Consider the following 18,987-nt stretch of genomic DNA (forward strand, 5'->3'; position numbering starts at 1 on the left):
CTTCCAGTCAATGAGATACTGCAGCCGTCCCCTGCGGTATCGGGAGTCCAGAATGCGTTCCACCTCGTACTCAGGCTCTCCCTGCACCAAGACTGGCTGCGGTCGGGGACGGTCCGGGTGGAACTCGTCGGGTGGGGCCACCGGACTCAGAAGGGACCTGTGGAATACCGGGTGAACCTTCAGGTTTGCTGGCAACCGGAGACGGAATGCCACAGGCGAGACCTGGTCCACGATAGGAAACGGGCCGGTGAACCGGGCGTCCAGCTTCCGCGAAGGTCGAGAAGGGTGGAGGTGGCGAGTGGAAAGCCATACCAAGTCACCGATGTGAAGTTCCGGCCCCACCTGGCGGTGGCGGTCGGCCTGGACCTTGTACGCCTCCTTGGCCTGGTGCAGCTGCTCCATCAACAGCTGTTGCTGGGACTGGAGCTCCTGAAGCCACTCTGTCACCGCAGGGACCGTAGATGCCGGCAGCACATCCGGAAACAACCGTGGATGAAGGCCATAACTGGCTTGGAACGGGGTCTGCTGGGTGGACGCATTCACCGCGTTGTTATAAGCGAACTCCGCCAATGCTAGGTGGTCGACCCAGTCGTCCTGCTGGTAGCTGCAGTAACACCGGAGGTACTGTTCCAGTACCGCGTTCGCCCGTTCCGTCTGGCCATCAGTCTGTGGGTGGTAAGCAGATGAGAGACAGACCTCTGTTCCGAGGGCCTGGTGCAAAGCACGCCAAAACCGGGACGTGAACTGAACGCCGCGGTCGGATACTACACGCTCAGGTAGGCCATGCAGGCGGAAGACATGCTGAAGGTACAGCTGCGCGGTTTCCTTAGCTGAGGGTATGGATGGGCAGGGGGCACAGTGCACCATCTTCGTGAAGTGGTCGGAGAAAACTAGAAGGCAGGTGCAGCCACGAGACGGGGGTAACTCCACTACAAAGTCTAGAGAAACTGTGTGCCAAGGACGTGGTGGAACCGGCAACGGCTGAAGGAGGCCGGGGGGTCGCCCGGTAGGCCCCTTGGCCCGCCTGCAGACGTCACAACCAGCGACGTAGCGAGCCACGTCAGCCTTCAAACGGGGCCACCAAAACTCACGGCTTACCAGATGGGTGGTCCGATACCGCCCAAAGTGCCCCGCCGCTGGAGCGTCATGGGTCATCCGGAGAACCTCAGCCCGCAGCGGCCCTGGTGGGATGTACAGGCGCCCGTAGTGCAGCAGAAGACCCTGATGCGAGACCAGCCCTGGATACTGAGGGCATGATCCTTCGGCCAGTTCCTGGAGTCGTTCCTGGGCCCAAGCGTCGACCCGCTGCTGTTCCCGCACCCGAGCCTGCAGTGGCTCGACCTCCTGGGTGGCCAGGAACGCAGCTGGTGGTAGGATCGTGGTGGGTGCTGCTTGCTGAACCGTGTCTGCGTTGTCTTCAGGTTTCCGGGACAGGGCATCCGCCTTCTGGTTTTGGGAGCTAGGGATGTAGCGGATCCGGAACTGGAACCGGGAAAAGAACAACGCCCACCGGATCTGCCTTTGGTTCAGCTTACGGGTGGTCTGGAGGTATTCCAGGTTCCGGTGGTCGGTTCTCACCTCCACCGGGTGTCTTGCTCCTTCAAGATGGTGGCGCCAAACCTCAAAGGCCACCTTGATGGCCAGCAGTTCCCGCTCCCACACGGTATAGTTACGCTCCGCTGGAAGGAGCTGGCGGGAATAGAAGGCGCAGGGTAAGAGTGGCGCTTCCGGTCCGTGCTGCTGAGACAAGACGGCACCGAGAGCCGTACTGGAGGCGTCAGTCTCTACCACAAAGGGTCGAGAAGGATCCGGATGTTGCAAGATTGGCGCTCTCTGGAAACAGGCCTTCAACCCTTGAAATGCCTCCTCCGCCTCCTTGTCCCAGGAAAACGGCGTCTTGGGGCGCAGAAGCCGGGTCAACGGGGTGGTGCGGTGAGCATAATCCGCAATGAAGGTCCGGTAATAGTTGGCGAACCCCAGGAAACGCTGTAGGTCCTTGCGGTTCCGAGGTGCCGCCCATTCTCGAACCGCTGCCACCTTCCCAGGATCCATTTGCACCCCACCTGGTGAGAGTCGATGACCCAGGAAGTCCACTGACTGCTGATGGAACTCGCACTTGCTGAGCTTTGCATACAGACGATGCTCGCGCAAGCGCTGCAGCACGGTCCGGACATGGCCCTCGTGGCACGCCGGGTCACGGGAGTAAACCAGAATGTCATCCAAGTACACCACCACGTACTTGTCTAGCAAGTCCTGGAACACGTGGTTGATGTACCGTTGGAACACAGCAGGCGCGTTGCACAAACCAAAGGGCATAACCAGGTATTCAAACTGTCCGTACCGGGTCCCGAATGCTGTCTTCCACTCATCCCCGGCGCGGATCCGAATCAAATTGTAGGCTCCCCGGAGGTCTAGCTTGGTGAACACCTGCGCCCCTTGCGCCCGCTCCAGTAACTCCGAAATAAGGGGCAAGGGGTACCGGTCCGGGATGGTAATTTTGTTCAGGGCCCGGTAATCATGGCAAAGGCGGAGCTCCCCACATTTCTTTTTAACAAAGAGCACTGGCGCAGCAGTGGGCGAGGTAGAGGGTCTAATGAACCCACGCTCCAGGTTCTTGCGCAAGAAGTCCTGCAAAGCCTCGCGCTCTGGCTCTGTTAACGAGTATAAGCGACTCACCGGTAGAGGCGCTCCGGGCTGGAGGTCTATGCCGCAGTCAAAGGACCGATGCGGCGGCAGCTGGTCTGCCCCCCGTTCCTCGAACACGTCGTGATAGTCCCGGTACTCAGCGGGGAGCGTCGCAGCCGCCTCCTCAGTGGGCGCAGCTGCTAGCATCTCAGTCTCAGCAGGAGAATTGGGGTCTGGGAAGTGTACAGTCCGTTTGACCCAGTCAATCTGCACATTGTGAGCCTCTAGCCAGTCCATCCCAAGCACTAGGGGAAACCGGGGCATGGAGGCAATATCCAGAGTTCGCATCTCACGGTGCTGCTGGAGGCACAGGACCAGGGGCTGGGTCTCTTGAGTGACGGCGCCCGAACGCAGTGGCCGTCCGTCGATTGCCTCCACCTGTACCGGTTCTGGCTTGTTCCGAAGTGGCACCCGATGCTGGGCAGCAAAAGCAGCGTCCATATAAGAGCGGGTTGCCCCTGAATCCACCAGAGCATGGGTAAGAATCCATGGCCCTCCTGGAGGGTATAGATGTACCGGAACCATAAGGTGTTGTAATTCAATTGGTGCGGCCCCATTCTGTGCTGTTTGGGACCCCCGGTAGCTAGGGCCATCAGCTACTGGGGTTGGCGGTTTCCCTGCGGCTGGCGTTTCTCTGGACAAGACCGAGCGAAGTGTCCACTTCCGCCACAGTAAAGACAGAGATTTCCCTCCCGACGCCGCGCCTTCTCTGCAGGGGAAAGGCGTGGCCGCACTGCCCCGAGCTGCATAGGCTCCTCCGTTAAATCAGTTGTGACCGTGGGGCTGCTGGAAAAAGCTGGTGCCGTGAACTGGAAGTGTCGGCGACCCCGGGCCTGACGACGATCCTCCAACCGATCGTCTATTTGTAGACACCGTTGAATGAGAGTGTCTAGCGTGGTGGGGCGTTCCATTGTGGCCAACTGGTCCAGTACCTCATCTGAAAGCCCCTCGAGATACTGGTCCCGCAGTGCCGAATCATTCCAGGTCAAGTCCTGTGCCAGCAGCCGAAACTCCGTGGTATATGCGGCCACCGTGGACTTGCCCTGTTTCAAACGCCGAATCGCCCGGTTGGCTTGACTCCCTTTCTGGGGATTGCCGAACGCGGCCTCCAAATGATTGCAAAACCCCGTATAGTCTGCCAGCAAGGGGGAGTCTTGCCTGAGTAGCGGCAACGCCCACTTGGCCGCCTGGTCCTTTAACAAACTAATCAAAAAGTGCACCTTGGTGCGGTCGTCAGGAAAGTTCCGGGCTCGCCCCTGAATATACAGCTTGGCCTGGGCCAGGAACATGGGAAAGCTGGCCGGGGCTCCATCAAATTTCTCAGGCAAAGCCACTGGGTACTTGCCAGGAGCCGGGGCGTCGGCCCCAGGAGCCGGTAGGGCTTCCAAGCGTTGCTGAAGTGCTACAACCGCGTCACTGAGCTGCTGCACGGTGTGAGTCAAGGTCTGGTTCCTCTGGGCCAAATCCACCAGTGCAGCCGCCTGGTCAGCCATGGCCTCTGGCTCTTCCCGAACGCACCCCTACGAAGGGGGAGTGCGGGTGTCGGCGGGAGCAAACTGTGCTGGACCCGGGGGAAAGGTACCGTGAGCGTAGTCTGAGTCCACACGAGGAGGGGCGAGGTCCGAGGCGGAGAGCCGGGCGGGGAACAGGAACGCTGGAACAGGAGGCCGAGCAGGGAACAGGAACACCGGAAGGTCAGGAACAGGAGGCCGAGCAGGGAACAGGAGCACCGGATGGTCAGGAACAGGAGGCCAAGCAGGGATCAGGAACACAGGAAGGTCCAAAGCCAACAACGACGTTGCTCCCGCAACCTGGGACCGGGCTGCCTGACCTTTATCTTCTTCTAAGGCCGGGGGCGGTCCCGGCCCCCAGAAGCCCCGCCTCTCTTGGCCTTAAGGCGAGCACTCCTCCTGGGAGACACCAGTTCCCTTCGCCTCTCTGCCCTAAGCCTCTGCAGATCAGGAGAGGCCGAAGGGTTACTGGGCCCCGGGGGAGGCTCACCTGTAGCCACTGAGTCTTCCAGCACCTCTGGGGCCTGAATGATTTCACCTGGTGCCTGCTCTTGAGTTTCCTCAGCAACTATGCCTTGCCCCAGTTCAGCCGGCCCTGAAGGCGGGGACTCCTGCGCCGGCTGGGATTCCTCCGGATCACTCTCAGACTCGGAATCCCAGGCCATCACAGTAGGTCTTGTCCCAACGCAGCAGTTGTGAGGACTGAAGGTCCCTGCCTTTCTACAGCTCTCTAAATCTCCTCCTCCTCCAGGTCCTTCCCAAGGAACCTGAGACTTCTCCACCATTACTGTCTTCATTACTACCACCCTCTTCATACCTCTTTGGGTTCGAGGAAACCAGTAGAGGAGAGGAGCTGGTTGCAGCAGGAGGGGGAGACTCCCTGGCTTCTTCAGTAGCCTGCCTGAGCTCTGCCTCTTGCCCCCCCCCCCGATTCTGCCTCTGATTCTGGGCTGCTCTCTGCAACAGCCTCTTCCTGCTCACTAAACCCTGTTACCTCTTCAGCTTCAGGCACCTCCTCCTCCTCCCAGTCTTCCCCCTCTGACCACTCCTTGTTGTCCCACCATCAGTCCCCTGAGCTCTGAGCCTTCTTCCCTTGGGGGTTCCCCAGCAGGTGCCTCCCACCATTCCTCTGCGTCCAGCCAGTCCATGACACTGTCATGAATGGCGCAGTCAGAGATCTGAAACAAACAGGATGTTGGTGTTGATGTCAGCAGTACACATTCAGTTATCTGTTGAAAAAATGCAAACTTGAAACTTTGTATTTGAAATGTATATTAGTATTGGGGAAATGTACAAAATGCTAATTGAAGAATAAGTTGGAAAATTCCACGTCGGCAGTGTAGGATTAAAAAGGAAGAGTCATTAGAAGCATGCATAATACAAATGAGTCCATTAGAAGAAGGTGAGGCTAGACGTAAATAGCCCTCATGATGCTGGCAAATGTTTCTTCAGAGTCAGTCCTGTCATAACATCTTGCGTCTTTTCATCTTTCAGTGCCTTCAGAAGCTTATCTAGAAACAGGGATGGAACATGACACATGTTAGTCATCAACCACAAAGGCAAATGCGCAGTCCTTTGAGAAAAGAATGTAAAATCCAAGCACATGACTCCTGATTAATACTGCCCTTTGATGTACTGATATTAAACTACAACCTTCATGGCCCAGTAGGGATTTGGACCTGGATCTCACGGATAATAGTCCAGCACTATGTGTAAATATATATAAATATATATAAGAATGTATGGGAATATCATATATTGTGTTTTTGTGTGTGTGTGCGCGCACACGCACGCACACACACACACACACACACACACTTTTTATGTATCTTTATTGCTCTTTTTTCTCCCCCCTCACCTTTCCTTCTTTTTTCCTGTAACACTTTATTTCTTTTAATTGAAATCACTTCAATAAAATATAAATATTACTATAAAATAAATAGTCATTATCAGCGGTGCAGCCAGGTAATTTTAGACCCTGGACTTAATGATCTTACGGTCTCTCCTACCTGAGATTTTGATGTGTATTATTTCACTTAAAGAAATGCAAACCATCCAGCAGTGGTGGACCTGGGTACATTGGCACCCTGTGTGAGTGCAAAATTTGCCCCCCCCCATCCTGCACCCTTGAGCTACCTTCTCAAAGGTGGTTAAGGAGATGCCCGGCTTTGGGAAGGAGGCACAAGGCTCTGACAGGGTCCTAGTACTTACTTTCAAAAGCTGGGAAACTAGGCTTTGGGTAGGAGAACTTTAGGACCCTGTCAGAGCCCTCACACCTCCTTCCCAAAGCCCAGCGCCTTTCTTACTTGGCTTTGAAACAGCTTCCCCTCAGCTCAGAGCCCAGGATGTGCACCGCTCACACAGCCCTAAATCTGCCCCTGCATCCTGTGATCCCCACAACCACTGCCTCCACAGATAAATACACAGAGTAACCTGATCCTATGCATGTTTATTGCTATATTCCATACAGTGTGCACTCCTTGGTTATACAAGTATTGGCTCCATTCAAGAAGAAGATATCCCGCTTTATCACTACCCGAAGGAGTCTCAAAGCGGCTAACATTCTCCTTTCCCTTCCTCCCCCACAACAAACACTCTGTGAGGTGAGTGGGGCTGAGAGACTTCAGAGAAGTATGACTGGCCCAAGGTCACCCAGCAGCTGCATGTGGAGGAGCGGAGACGCGAACCCGGTTCCCCAGATTACGAGTCCACCGCTCTTCACCACTACACCACACTGGCTCACTGGCAAGAGATTTTATAATGCTTTTTTCTGTTCTACCTTATACCAGTATCCACTGAAAGTCATTATCTATCTTCATATTAATTAGTACAGGACATTTGCTGTCTCAAAGTCTTTACAGTCCCTATCTCATTCTTTTGTGTAAGAACCTTGGTGGATAGACTACATTTTCACACATTTACAGGCTGAGAAACTGTGTCTTAGACTAAAATATTAAAGGATACCCACCAAGTCTTGTAATAAGGATCAATGATATATTTCCAAAACTGGGGCAAAGTGTTTGACTGGCTCCATGCTAATATTGCCTCAAATTCTCTCCATCTCTGAGATCCCAGTAAATGTATTTTTTTTTTAAATGAATTTTATATATTTTAGTACATCAATTATACAACTGTCATCATTTAACTTACACTCTTCAACTTCCACACACATCCCTCTGCTGATCATATATCTAACCCATGGGTAGGCAAACTAAGGCCTGGAGGCCGGATCTGGCCCAATTGCCTTCTAAATCCGGACCACAGATGGTCCGGGAATCAGCATGTTTTTACATGAGTAGAATGTCATTTTATTTAAAATGCATCTCTGGGTTATTTGTGAGGCATAGGAATTCGTTCACCTCCCCAATATAGTCCAGCCCCCCACGAGGTCTGAGGGACAGTGGACTAGATCGCTGCTGAAAAAGTTTGCTGACCCCTGATCTAACCCCACTTGGAAGTTTATCAGATTGTTATATTTCTTTGCCAAAGTATCCCCACGCTTCTTTTATATCCAACTCATCCTGATTTCTTATCTTTGCAGTTAACATTGCTAGCTCAGCGTATTCTATTAGCTTATTCTGCCATTCTACTTTTGTGGGAATATTTTTGTCTTTCCACCTTTGAGCATAAATTATTCTCGCCACTGTTATTGCATAAAGGAAAAGACTAAATATTTTCTTGGATATTTCCTCCCTACTATATTTAGTAAATACATCTCTGGTTTCTTGGGAAATGAGATCCTTAACATCTAAACCACAGAGCCTAGGGCTTGCTGATCAGAAGGTCGGCGGTTTGAATCCCCGTGACGCTCCCATTGCTCGGTCCCTGCTTCTGCCAACCTAGCAGTTCAAAAGCACGTCAAAGTGCAAGTAGTTAAATAGGTACCACTCCAGCAGGAAGGTAAACAGTGTTTCCGTGCGCTGCTCTGGTTCACCAGAAGTGCCTTAGTCATGCTGGCCACATGACCCAGAAGCTGTCCAGTGGCTCCCTCAGCCAATAAAGTGAGATGAGCGCTGCAACCCCAGAGTCGTCCGCAACTGGACCTAATGGTCAGGGGTCCCTTTACCTTTACCTTTATATCATCTCCTAATACTCTTTGGCTTTCTTACAAATCCACCACATGTGTATAAATGTCCCTTCAATCTCTTCACATTGAGATCCCAGTAAATGTCAAACAGGGCCAACACTTCCCCCACCCGCCAGATCAATTACAGGCCTTCTAGCCTTTAACAAAGTTAAACTAATAATAAACAAATACATTTCAATGGCCATTGGTAGAGAAACTCCACAAATGGAATACACTCATTGTCTTTTATTAACGTTCTATGTTATTTCTTAAAGGGAGACACAAACTGTTTTTTTTTTTTAATGGATTGCTTTCTTCTTCCTGCCCTCTTTTGTTCTGACTGAGTCCTCTCTCTCTCTCTCTCTCTTTTTTATAAAAACTGGGGCTAAATAAAGAAGAGGAAGTAGGTGCTCCGCTTCTGACTGGGGGATGCTTCCAGATCGTTTACACGGGGCTGTTCCCTGCTTGCATCACTCACCAACCCCATCTACTCCCACCTCCATCCACACCCTTAACCAAAGCCACCCCTCCCTCCTGCTCTCCCCTTAGATCTCACTAAACCTCTACAGCTCACCTGGGCTGCTTGCTTGCCACAACAAACCATCCACATCTTAATGTTAAAGCCTTTAAAACTATTTCTTGTGCAAGACCTCCAGGTTGGTATCTGAAATGGTCGTCAATATTTCTGGGGTGAGCCTATTGCTCATTTGCACAAATACCTGGAAGAGGTTCTAAAATATTTTCTCAGATTAGCAAACCGGACTTTTACAAAATGAAAACTAGTTTTGAAACTGCTACAATCTCTTGGCCAAAACACTCGGATGATGCATTAGAAAGTTTGAACTTTTCTCAGGGCATTTAAATGTGTTATTAGAATGACAATAAAAAAATGTCGACATTTAATTGCATCTATAGAAGGTGTCTGTGTAAAGAGTGACTTGGTATACATTTTTATCAGTGGGTCTTTCAAGTTCTGCTGTAGGTTAGACCAATTTGGAATATCTCTTTACTGATTTATTATAGAATGTTAAGGGTGGGGTGGGTGGGATGGAGAAACCCTGTTTGTCACTTCAAAACAACAACAACTTCAGATTAACAAGCTTAAGTACTCTTATGAAAAGAACAAATAAGTGACTTTATCTAAGCTTATTGTGTGTGGGGGACCTAAGAAAGAAAAGGGTGTATAATAGTTCAAAATTTGGATTGCAGGGGTAAGATGTCATGTTCAATGTCCCCAAATCTTTCACGTGTATTACATTTAAGACATTGGGCTGGATGGTTAGGCTACATGTCTGAATCATTATGGTACAAGACCAAGAGAGCCTCAGGGATATTTGGTGGGGAAGAAATATCAACAACCTCAGATATGCAGATGACACAACCTTGATGGCAGAAAGTGAGGAGGAATTAAAGAACCTTTTACTGAGGATGAAAGAGGAGAGCGCAAAATATGGTTTGAAGCTCAACATCAAAAAAAGGAAGATCATGGCCACTGGTCCCATCACCTCCTGGCAAATAGAAGGGGAAGAAATGGAGGCAGTGAGAGATTTTACTTTCTTGGACTCCATGATCACTGCAGATGGTGACAACAGCCACGAAATTAAAAGACGCCTGCTTCTTGGGAGAAAAGCAATGACAAACCTAGACAGCATCTTAAAAAGCAGAGACATCACCTTGCCGACAAAGGTCCGTAAAGTTAAGGCTATGGTTTTCCCAGTAGTGATGTATGGAAGTGAGAGCTGGACCATAAAGAAGGCTGATCGTCGAAGAATTGATGCTTTTGAATTATGGTGCTGGAGGAGACTCTTGAGAGTCCCATGGACTGCAAGAAGATCAAACCTATCCATTCTTAAGGAAATCAGCCCTGAGTGTTCACTGGAAGGACAGATCGTGAAGCTAAGGCTCCAATACTTTGGCCACCTCATGAGAAGAGAAGACTCCCTGGAAAAGACCCTGATGTTGGGAAAGATGGAGGGCACAAGGAGAAGGGGACAACAGAGGATGAGATGGTTGGACAGTGTTCTCGAAGCTACCAGCATGAGTTTGGCCAAACTGCGGGAGGCAGTGGAAGACAGGAGTGCCTGGCGTGCTCTGGTCCATGGCGTCATGAAGAGTCGGACATGACTAAACGACTAAACAACAAAAACAAAAACAAAGAGGCTTTGGGATCTCTGCCTTTGGATTACTCACATTGCTGTGGGTCTGAACCATCCCCAGTGAGTGCCAGCAGCTCCAGCTCCTTCAGGCGGATGCCAAGCTCGCAGATCTCTCCATCTGGCTGTTGCTGCTGATGTGCCCCACTTCCACGCTGGGGTGTGCTGTCAGCAGCAGGACAGAAGAAGCGCAATGGCTCATAGGGGATGGGGGCCAGACCAGCTGGCCAGGGGGGTGGGCAGCAGCGCTCATTGGCGGGTGGGAGGAGTCCAAGCCCAGGTGGAGGTCTCTGAGGCCCAGCTGACCCTGCTTCCCCTCCTCGTAGTGGCACAAAGAGCTTCCTCCAAAGGCTGCAATCAGCAAGGGTGGTACTCTGTGTGGTTCGGTCATAGAGGGAGGGGAAGTATAGAGGGGGTGGTGGCCGAGGGGGTGGAGGAGGCTGTTGCTGGTGGCTCATGAGGCTCCTCCTGATGGCTCTGCATCTACTGCCGCCACCATGGAAACAGTGGAATCTGGAAGATTCATGGGTTTTTTAGTGTTCTAAATAGATTAATCCTATACAAGTTGTGCCTGTCACTTTAAGGAAACAGAAAGTAGACCTTAGAAGGAAATGGCTGGAGAGTTACAAAACTGGAACCTGGTTTTAATGAACTAGAAGAGAGGTGGGAATAGGTAAATCTGTCAATTTCAGTTTCGCTCAGTTTCTCATTTTTCCAGTCTTAAATCTAGTGCTCTACATTTCCATAGCAGCTTGTGATTTTTTTTTAAGTACTCATGGAAAATTATCAGCATTTGAAGTGTGAATTATTTCTCTGAATATACCCAAGCTTGTACACAATTTACACATTTTTGCACAGCAATTTTGCCTAATATAATGCATTTCGTATGCTATTTTCATTGATGTATGCATTTTTATGCACACCTTACAGTAGCATATATATTCTTGCACACATTACTTGACTGGAGAACTGCATTGCAAAATTTGGAGAAGTGCAAATTTCACAGGATGACTGTGTTTGGGTTCTCATATTGTTTCAAAAAGTGTGAATTAGGTGGATTTGCCTTGAAATGTGAACTGAATTGAATTCCTCCTCCATTCCTAACCAGGAATGCAGAACCTGTCTAGCAAAGAGAGAGAGCTATAAAGGAGGCATAGGCAAACTTGGCCCTCCAGATGTTTTGGGACTACAACTCACATCATCCTTAGCTAACAGGACCAGTGGTCAGGGATGATGGGAATTGTAGTTTCAAAACATCTGGAGGGCTGAGTTTGCCTGTGCCTGCTATAAAGGGAATGGGCTTAACATTTCATGAAGTAAAAAACTGTACAGTGGTGCCTCGCAAGACGAAATTAATTCATTCTGCGAGTTTTTTCGTCTTGCGATTTTTTCGTCTTGCGAAGCACGGACTTTGGAAAAGCTTCAAAAATCACCAAAGTCTTCAAAAACCTCAAAAAAGGCTACCACACCGCGTGCTATGAGTTGCTCCTCGAAGTGAATGCACGGTTTTAAGAAAAAGGAAACAAACTTGCAAGACAAAGGAAACAAACTTGCAAGACATTTTCGTATTGCGAAGCAAGCCCATAGGGAAATCTGTCTTGCGAAGCAACTAAAAAAACTCGTTTTGCGAGTTTTTCGTCTTTTGAGGCATTCGTCTTGCGAGGTACCACTGTATAATCTTTAAATCATAACCAAGCCAATTTACTGTGCTCTACTAATTTATTTACTCTATATTCTGTAGCAGAGGGTGGGTGCTATATCAGACTTTTCCCTTCTACAGTGGGAGTTATTTCCAAAATCTGCCTGCAGAACTTTGGGCTTGCTCAAACAGGTGCTTCACGCTGGAAGAGGCTGGCTTCATGCTTCAATTTAGGTCTGGTACCTGACCAGTTTTATTAGTTCTGTTGGAAGCAGAAACTGCCATCTTGCACCCTTTCCTTTTTTGTTGTTGTTATAACCAGCTCATGGCAATTTTATGCTTTCTGAATCTTCTCAAATGAATGCTTGCAAAGACATACTGCTGTTTCCAAAATCCAATCTGGCTGCTGAAGGACAAAACTTTCAGAAACACCCCTCAGAGTAGTCAGTCAACCCCACTAACCAGGGAACTCTGCAAGTTTGTAGCTCTGTGAGCAGAATATGGATGGCCTAGCAACTCTTAGCCCCTTTAGCAAACTACACCTTCCCAGGATTCATTGCAGGAAGCCATGGCTGTTTAGAGTGGTATGATACTGCTTTAAATATATAGTGCAGCTAGGGCCTGATACTTGGGTGCTTTACAACCCAAAGGTTGGTGACATTACAGTGACTAACAGAAAAGCATTTGCTTTGCTCCACAATAGACACACCAGGTCAGTTTAGTCTTCCTCGTGTTTCACACTCTCTACAAGGCCTCTCTTAAAGTCTCCATGACTAAGTTTGGGGCGGCTTTTACTTTATGTAGAGTTCAATTTTGACTTTCAATATTAATTGCTCAAAAGGCTGCGGTTGTGGTTGGAAACTGAAAAGCAATCTAGGCGAAGTTCTGTCTGTGACATCAGCCTGCACATACTCAATTCAACTCATGGCACGGTAGCTGGAAGGGGGCATGTGGCTAGATAGAAACAGTAGTCTCAGAAATGTCACGCCTTCTTTACCAATATAAAATGACCCGTCTTCTCCCATTTCTTGGCAGGAAAGTACCAACAGTTGTGTATAGCACTGGCGGTTCTATTACTTACAGTAAACAATAAACATACTGAGATATTTTATTAGACATGCCCTTCTTGCCCTCAAAGCAGGCATTCCCACATAAAAATGGGGAAACACTGGATAATAGCAATGAGTGAAAATACCTACACTTCTAAATATATATGGCTATAAAGAGGATTCTGGCCTCAAAAGCTATTAATGTACAAGTTTCATGGGTACAAAAAATAAGAGCTAGTAGGTGGAAAAGCAAAACAATCCAAACATTTTGCAGCATGCTTTTCTTTTATAACAACTTGGGATGTCCAGCTCTAAGATTTATGTTTCTCAAGATGAGTTTCTCCTTTCCCTAATACTCCCAAGAAATAAAGCCAAGCAATTTTCTTCATTTAGGACAACTGGTTCTTTCAATTTTATTCTATTTCCCAGAAGGTGATGAACCTATTGCTGTCATTTCTTTTCTTTCCCCATCTTCACTTGAGAGATTCTGGGGTAAAGCTGGGCAGGTTAGTGGCTAGATTATGTGATGGTGGGTGTTTGCAGCATACAATAGTTTACTATTTCTACTTTGTTCTTAGTTTTGTAAAATGTTACTGGTCCTGTGCTATCACCATACAAGTGATACAAAACTATAAGCAAACCAATAGTTGCTGCAACTTCTATTAGTGGGTACAATAGTAAGCATTTATTCAATACTTTAGGGGGGGATGGAAGGGGCCTGAGATTAAGAAAACTGTTTGTCTGGTTGTGTATTTTTTTGCGATTGCCTTATTGGTCCATTTTGTTAGCCACTTTGAGCCATTTGAGTTTTGAACCAGAAGCTGGGATGCATGTATTCTTAAGAAAATTAGCCAAGTTACCCCATTATAGTCTTACGTATCTAAAAATGCCAACTTTCAGCATCCTGGAACACTCTTGAATGGCCAAGAAAGAAACTGACCACTCAGGGAGCAGAGAGTAGCTTTAGCTCTTGTTTTTGTGATCTCCACTAAAATTTTATAATACTAACACTTCTATGTGGATTTCAAACATTTCTTTTATACGGCAGTACCTGTTGAGCGATGGAACTGCAGCTTTCTTTATTGATATGGTTGCACTAAATTTTAAATGTCAAGAAAGAACTGCAGACTGAGATACTGCCCCAAATTTCATTATAACTCCTCTTCCAGTGATTTTTCCAAGTTTAACAGGGTTGCAAAAATATATTTTTTCCTTGAAACAATAAAAACAGAAAGAAATGCTAGACATCCACTAGAAACCGCTAAAGTTCCAGAAATGGCTTTTGCGTTATGTGAAAGAGATGATCAGGTAATGAAACATCAAAATAATGTGCTGTCTGAATGCAGCCAGAAGGAGATACATTGGCTAAAATTATTGGGGGTTTGGGGTGTGGAACTATGGATTCAAATTAACCCATAACTTTCCTCTCCATTGACCTGGGAATACTTTAAGTGTGGGGACCAAAGCTGCTCTCCACCCCATCTAACACTGTCAGGGATTCTACAGCAGGGTGCATCATGTTTCTGTATCATGCAGATGTACATATCATGCCATCCAAGTGGTCCTTGCCATAGACAAGGCCTCCTCCCATACACACTCCACACACAACAACAATGTGCATTTTACCAATGTTGTGACTGCAAACAAAGCTTTTACTCTAGAAACAAAGTGCTTCGTATGATACTGTACTGGATTATTCAGAATAGTGCTGCAGGTCTGATTTTCACCCAGCAGAGGGAATCAAACACCTATACTCTGGAAAATAAGTGTGTGTTTATTACACTCCCCCCCCCCTACAAATACATGCATGATAGGGACATGGTATAATGTTGATCTTGACCTCAAGCACTGCTTGTATTATCATGCTGTCCCCCCCCCCAAGGAGATCTTGGGGGGGGGGAAGCAATATATGTAACAGAGCAGCAACCTTTAAGCAGTAGACTGATAAACAAAAAAATCAGTTAGTTAATCCGTGGTGGCAAATTTTAATTAGTGGACCCATGGGCTAAATCATAATTGCTTTTGTTTTGAGGCTGTGGAGGTAATTCTCTCTTTAGGTTTTTATACTGTTTAATTGACTAGTCAGGAGTGGTGATGGTGGAAGAGAAGCAATTTGAGCATAATCAGTGAAGGATACAGAAGCTGGTTTTTCTGTAGCTGGGAAGAAAGAGGAGCCTTTCTTAGGATACTCTAAGGATATGCTGGTAGGCATGAGGTCCTGGAAGCCAAATTCAGGTTGGAAGATAGGATGCTGAAAGCCAGGACCTGCTACTGGTCCCATGTGCAAGGCCAGCTAGAGTGGCGCAGCTTTTTAGTTTCAATGTGTGAGTAAGGCAATAGTGTCGGGAGGAGTGGTTCGGATTTGTTAGGCACTGGGGTACATTCTGGGGCAAGCTGGACCTGTACAAAAGGGACAGGTTCCACTTGAACCAGGATGAAACCAGACTGATGGCACATAAAATAAAATAAAGTAACTGATGGGGGTGGGGGATCCGACAGAAGTCGAGGAGGCTCCAGTTCAGAACGAATCTCCCTCCTGGGAAACATGTTTTGGGTTTCCTATTCCTTCCCATATAAACTGCAACAGGATTTTTCATTTTGTCTGCTGGGAGATGGTCAAGCTCCCTACACAGGAACAAGTTTCTCATATTCTGGACAGAGTTTTATGAATGTTTGGCTCCAGTGCGTCACCAAGCCTGAGCTGGTGCAGAAGGTCACAAGCTTTAGTGGCAAGATTAGAGCAAGAGACCATGAGCAGCCAGGGAGCTGTCCAGCATGAACCAAGTCAGATGTGCCAGAGACTGGCAGAGGAACTAGTCAGCCAAATTCAAGTAGACAGAGCTAGCCCTGCAATGCTAGGTTAGAAGCTTCCCTATGGAGCTGCTGCACCATCACTGAGCAGTTAGGAACTGAAGGTTTTGTAGATTGTACTGGATCATCTCAAGGCCCTGAGACAGAGCACATGCTATGCTTTTGTCTCCTCCCAAATAGACCTGATGCAGGGAATGTTTTAACAATTGATCCCTCTCCTTAGGGAACTCCGGGAATTGCAGTTCTGTGAGAGGAATAGGGATCACCTAACAACAACACCCTTTGCAAACAACAGGATTATTTTGAGGAAAACATGGCTGAAAGTGGTAAGAAAATACTCTAAATGTATAGTGCAGATGGAGTCTAACGCTATGCTTTTGAACTTAGCCTCAACTGTGGCAACATTTTAAAGGAGGGATGGTAGATCTGTAGGCGAACAGGTGCACCGAGTGCAGAAGGTTCCCGGCACCTTCACCTCCAAAAAGAGACTTCTGTGGAAAAATGCTGCCAGTCAGAGTAGACAACACTGGACAAATAATGTGACTTGTACAGTTAGAGGAGAAAAACACACATACAATATGATATATTTTGTGTTTCTTTAATGGCTAAGCTTTCTTATGAAGGTTCCAAACAAGGTTCAATCGGCCAAGGTGACACCAGCAGAGGAACCCTCAGAAAAAGGAGTATAGAGATGATAAGGCTGTCAGTGAGATGATGATAAGAGAGCCAGTGTGGTGTAGCGGTTAAGATCGATAGACTCGTAATCTGGGGTTCGCGTCTCCGCTCCTCCACATGCAGCTGCTGGGTGACCTTGGGCCAGTCACACTTCTTTGAAGTCTCTCAGCCTCACTCACCTCACAGTGTTTGTTGTGGGGGAGGAAGGGAAAGGAGAATGTTAGCCGCTTTGATACTCCTTCGGGTAGTGATAAAGCGGGATATCAAATCCAAACTCTTCTCTTCTTCTTCTTCAATGGCTACTAACTCCCTCTATGTTCTCCCTCTACTATAGGACGCGGTATGCTTCTGGATTCCAGTTGCTAGGAAACCATGTGTGGGGAGAGTGCTTTTGCACTCATGTCCTACTTGTGGTCTCCCCATAGGTATCTGGTTGGCCACACTGAGAACAGAATGCTAGGTTAGATGGACCATTGGCCTGATCCAGATCTTCTTATGTGCTTAGAAGTTTAACTGCTGGGTTGTAAAAATGCCTGGGATATGTGAGTGAGGTGCAGTCTGTCACTCACTCACTCACTCACTCACTCACTCACTCACTCCTGTGTGTTTGTTCACCAGAGGAACATTCTTAGTTGTATTAGGTATGTGGCAAGTTACACTTCTGTTCTTTTGGCATTTTATGCATTTTGAAGCTTTTTAAACTGTTTTATTCTTACTCTTTCAGTAAACATTTAATAGTATCCTGAAGCCTCATGCATCACTCTCTGAATAATCTCACCTGCTTATGTTTATATCTCTGATCAATGTCTATAAAATATCTAGCTTCTATAACGTTTTGCGGTTAATTAGAAATTAATGTGCAAAGGGCTCCATTGAACAGATTTGCACAGGAGCACATAAATCCTACTTGTATGAAGTGGAGTGTCTAATCTCCCTGTTTTTATTTTAAATGCCAGCAAGATAAATGAAGCCCTCATATATCACTCTGTTATGAGGCAGTTTTTTTGTCAGCTACCTCTGTTTTTAGCCGGCATCTAGCATAAAACATGTTTCTTTAATCACACACTGTAGAGTGGCAGTTCCTACCAACCTGAAATCGAAGGGTCCAATCAATGAGGTTGGAAAGAAGCCTGTTAGATGTATTGCCATTGGGAAACAAATTGCTGTCTCTTTTTGTTGCAATATACCTGCTAGGTGATATTTTATCATCTGGGTTTTTACACTGGAGGCAACGTTCTGGTGTGACAACCCAGCAGGATGTGTGTGTTTGGGCAAGCTGCAAGTAAGAACAGGGCAGGGCAAAGCTTTTCAGCAGTTTTCATTTTAGTCATAGGTCCTAACTCTGTTTCTGAGGATATGTACATTTGAATCAGAACATCTGAAATGTTCGTAGTCTGAGATCAGACGTATCATGTCAGACTTCCTTAGGGGAGGGAAAGAGATTTCCACAGAAGAAAGACTCACATCAAGGTTCAAGACCTTCATTCCTGGATGCTAAAGCAGAGGCAGATTTAGGGCAGAACAACCAATTCTACCACACTTTTCGCCAAGCCAAGGGGGTGCCACAAGAAGTTGCAATTATGATGTAGTGAATTGAGCAGAATAGAAAGTGGGGGGGGGGGAGGGATTTTGACCTTGTACAGGATGCCACTGAAATCTGAAAGACCAAAGTCCGCCATGACTAAAGAACAAATGGCAAACAAAGAAAAATCAGAAATTGGTCTATCTTTAAAATATTGGTTGTGTTTCCTTTTTCACACATCACAAAAACCCAAGGTGTAGGTACACCTGAGAAATGTGAGGAGTCACAAATAATAATACTTATGGAAAGGATAATTCCAGAGAAAGAACGAGCCTGCTCCAGTGTTTGATATTTTTCACACACACATATATCCCCTTCTTGGATAAAAATCAACATGGCAATTGCCAAAGAATATATTCTAGGTCCTTTGATGCTCACCTTGTTACAGCAAATGAGATTTTCTCCACTATGGCTCAGAACGACCAAGTACCAAGCAAGTGTCAATAGCAGATGATATTGAACATGAGAGCTTTAGACTACAAGTGTGCCCATGCGCATGTGAACTTGTATTCTACATAGTTCAGCTCTGAGGATCTGCTTCATGCTCTCCATGGACATTTTAAACAAAGAACTGCTCGCACACACAAAAAAGAAGGTTCACTTTCATTATGGAGGGGCTTACAATGAATAATCCACACAGACATGTTGTTATGCCCTTTCTACAAGGAAAGATTGTAATGAAGTTAATTGTGGTTTCCATGGAAAGAATCTCCCACAGAGCGGCACTAACATTGCAATGGCTTCATTGCTAGATATTTAGTGAACTTCCTCTGAGCTGATTGTGTGGTTGTAAAATTACAGCCCCGGTGAGTCTAA

The 18,987-nt window shown here is 47.3% G+C and overlaps 1 protein-coding gene across 1 annotated transcript; it reads right to left on the reverse strand.

Moving 5' to 3' along the window:
• Positions 1 to 5,451: 5,451 nt before the first annotated feature.
• LOC309327298 (uncharacterized protein C11orf91 homolog) lies at positions 5,452 to 10,905 on the reverse strand. The gene is made up of 2 exons (XM_081836463.1): positions 10,453 to 10,905; positions 5,452 to 5,707 (listed from the first exon to the last, which is right to left on the reverse strand). The coding sequence occupies exons 1-2, from the start codon at positions 10,871 to 10,873 to the stop codon at positions 5,622 to 5,624; spliced, it is 507 nt and encodes a 168-aa protein (XP_081692589.1). The 5' UTR covers positions 10,874 to 10,905; the 3' UTR covers positions 5,452 to 5,621.
• Between the last annotated feature and the right edge of the window lie 8,082 nt (positions 10,906 to 18,987).

Source organism: Podarcis erhardii, assembly GCF_964252035.2.
Source record: "Podarcis erhardii genome assembly, chromosome: 1".
NCBI lineage: Eukaryota > Metazoa > Chordata > Lepidosauria > Squamata > Lacertidae > Podarcis > Podarcis erhardii.